Source organism: Myotis brandtii, unplaced genomic scaffold (genome assembly GCF_000412655.1).
Source record: "Myotis brandtii unplaced genomic scaffold, ASM41265v1 scaffold186, whole genome shotgun sequence".
In the NCBI taxonomy this organism is placed as follows: domain Eukaryota; kingdom Metazoa; phylum Chordata; class Mammalia; order Chiroptera; family Vespertilionidae; genus Myotis; species Myotis brandtii.
In genome coordinates, this window is record NW_005356905.1 from 940,105 (window position 1) to 942,826 (window position 2,722).

Consider the following 2,722-nt stretch of genomic DNA (forward strand, 5'->3'; position numbering starts at 1 on the left):
ATAAATAATAAAGTTTTCCTGAAAGAAAGAAACATTAATTTCAAAGGAGAACAATATGAATAGATAGAAATATATAAAAACTATTAACTTCTCACCTGATAAACTCTGTAGGAGGTTAATTTAAAAACACGTTAAAACAGTTGGTGACTACTGCAAGAGATTTTTAGCGTTGATGAAAAAGAATTCAGGCTTGAACAAGAGAAATCTTGAAGTCTTATTTGCAAGCAGTTGCTGTTCTGGGTAGACGTGAGTTGCACTCACTTCAGGGTCCAGCCAGATTTCTTCCTGAGTGGTCCCGACAGGTGCAATATCCAGGCTGCAAGCCCACTTTCATCTTAATGCTTTTTCCAACAGGCCGCCTTTTGTTCATGTCACTCAAAAAATAAAGATTTCTTTTTTAGCATTTGCCCTACATATAAATATACCTACTCCTATTTAAATAAAGAGAACCCTGGGCAACATTTTAAATTAGCCACATTTAGTTGCTAAATTTCTAACCCAATTGTATGTAATGCAATCAGAAAAACAAGACTCACTAAATTGCATATTTCTATAGAAAACACTTTATTTTCAGAGATGTGTTACTTTGTGTTTAACATTTTTATATCATAAAGGATAAATAAAGATATTTTTATTATTATTCATAAGTGGATTATAGTGAATAAAAAGAACAGTCTGTATTTGTGCATAGTAGGTCTTTATGAGATATCGATTATCTATAAATTGTATTTATGGATAGTAGGTGTTTTTTTTGTTGTTTTTTTTTTTAAATATATTTTATTGATTCTTCACAGAGAGGAAGGGAGCGGGACAGAGAGCTAGAAACATCGATGAGAGAGAAACATCAATCAGCTGCCTCCTGCACGCCCCCCACTGGGGATGTGCCCGCAACCAAGGTACATGCCCCCGACCAGAATCGAACCTGGGACCCTTGAGTCCACAGGCCGACGCTCTATCCACTGAGCCAAACCGGTTAGGGCGTAGACAGTAGGTTTTTATGATATAACTAGAGGCCCAGTGCATGGACTTCGTGCATGGGTAGGGTCCCTAGGCTTGGTCAGCGATCAGGGCCAATCTATGGGGTGACCGGCAAGGCGATCGGGAGGCCCCCACTGGCACCCACCTTGGTTGGCGTGGCACCGCCCACTCACCAGCCCCGGCCCCCCACCACCGCCGGTCACCTCCTCTGCGAGGCGACCAGTGAAGCAATCGGGGGGTGGGGGGGGGAGCCCTGCTGGCACCCACCTGCCCCTTGGTGGTCTGTGCGTGTCATAGTGACTGGTCGTTCCGCCTGTCGTCCCACCATTTGGTCGATTTGCATATTAGGCTTTTATTGAATAGGATTCTATTCTAAAGTGTTCTTTTGTCAGTTTAACAAACATCTTAGCTCAGAATACTTCATTGTTGTACTTATCTGCCTATTACTTATTTAAATTCCAACACTTATTTTTACATGATTTTCAACAGTGATTCTTTTCATGCACACCGAGAAAGTATGCGACAGATGATGAGAAGTTTTTCTGAACCTTTTGGAAGAGACTTGCTTAGCATCTCTGATGGTAGAAGAAGAGCTCATAATCGTTCAGGACGTGATGATGGGGAAAATTTTTTGACTGTAAGTTCTTTATTTTAAAGTTAGTGGGAATTTGAAGAAAGGTATAATAGAAAAATGTATCTATCATGATAGGATATGACTAATACTTATGTTATGGAAATAACTACTCTATAAAGGGAGGGACTTGTTGGAAACCTTAACCCTTTAACAATGAACTGTTAGCTATATAGCATTTCACTATGCTACCTAAACTTTTAGTATCATATGGTTATATATTATAAGCCAAACTTAAAGCATTGTTTTTCATATGCATATGTATGATTTGTTCTCACCTTAGAAATGCCTCCTATATCTTAAATTAGAATAGGCAAGGACATATATTTCCTGTCCCATATAATACTTTCTTTTCTACTTCAAAATAGCAGCCAAAACTATAGCATAATTATCACTATTGGACCAGGAAGAGCCAATCTTCTTCATAGTCAATTGACTTCTTCAAAGCCAATCTAAAGTTTTAGATCTTCAAAATTTATATTAACTTTTAACTGTATTCAAAAGTCTTGCATAATTGCAGTATATTTTCATAAGTCTTATCTGAGAGCAAAGCTAAGTTGCAAACATACTCAATAGCAACAACAAATATGTCAGGCCCGGCCGGTATGGCTCAGTGGTTGAGCATTGACCCATGATCCAGGAGGTCGCAGTTCGATTCCTGTTCAGGGCACATGCCTGGGTTGTGGGCCCAATACCCAGTGGGAGGCCTGCGGAAGGCAGCCAATCCATGATTCTCTCTCATCATTGATGTTTCTCTCCCTCTCCCTTCCTTTCTCTGAAATAAATAAAAACAAATTTTAAAAAAATCTCAGGGTATTTAATATATCTTGACTATTTTCCTTTCTGTTTATTTCTATTGCTTTTTCAGCCTTAGGAATGGCAGTTCTAGAGTAACAAATCCATAGAAGTTTCTATAAAGATGAATCTCTGCAATTGGAATGTAGATATTTGGAACTCAGTGAACATTAAATTGATCAATTAGAAAACTTCCAGAATCTTCCAGGAAAAAAAAACAGAAACATCTTTTCATATTTTCTGTTTTCAATAATCTTAAATAGAGCAAAATATTTTAAATACTTCTAAGAAGTTTAATGGATAGAATTACATTTACCA

The 2,722-nt window shown here is 37.9% G+C and overlaps 1 protein-coding gene across 2 annotated transcripts in view; it reads left to right on the forward strand.

Moving 5' to 3' along the window:
- Positions 1–2,722, forward strand: part of MLF1 (myeloid leukemia factor 1) — a 25,629-nt gene that overhangs the window by 7,000 nt on the left and 15,907 nt on the right. For both annotated transcript variants that reach the window (XM_005864119.2, XM_005864120.2), the window contains exon 2: positions 1,468–1,615. In XM_005864119.2, coding sequence (XP_005864181.1) covers positions 1,468–1,615 — 148 coding nt within the window. The remainder of the gene's footprint in view (positions 1–1,467; positions 1,616–2,722) is intronic.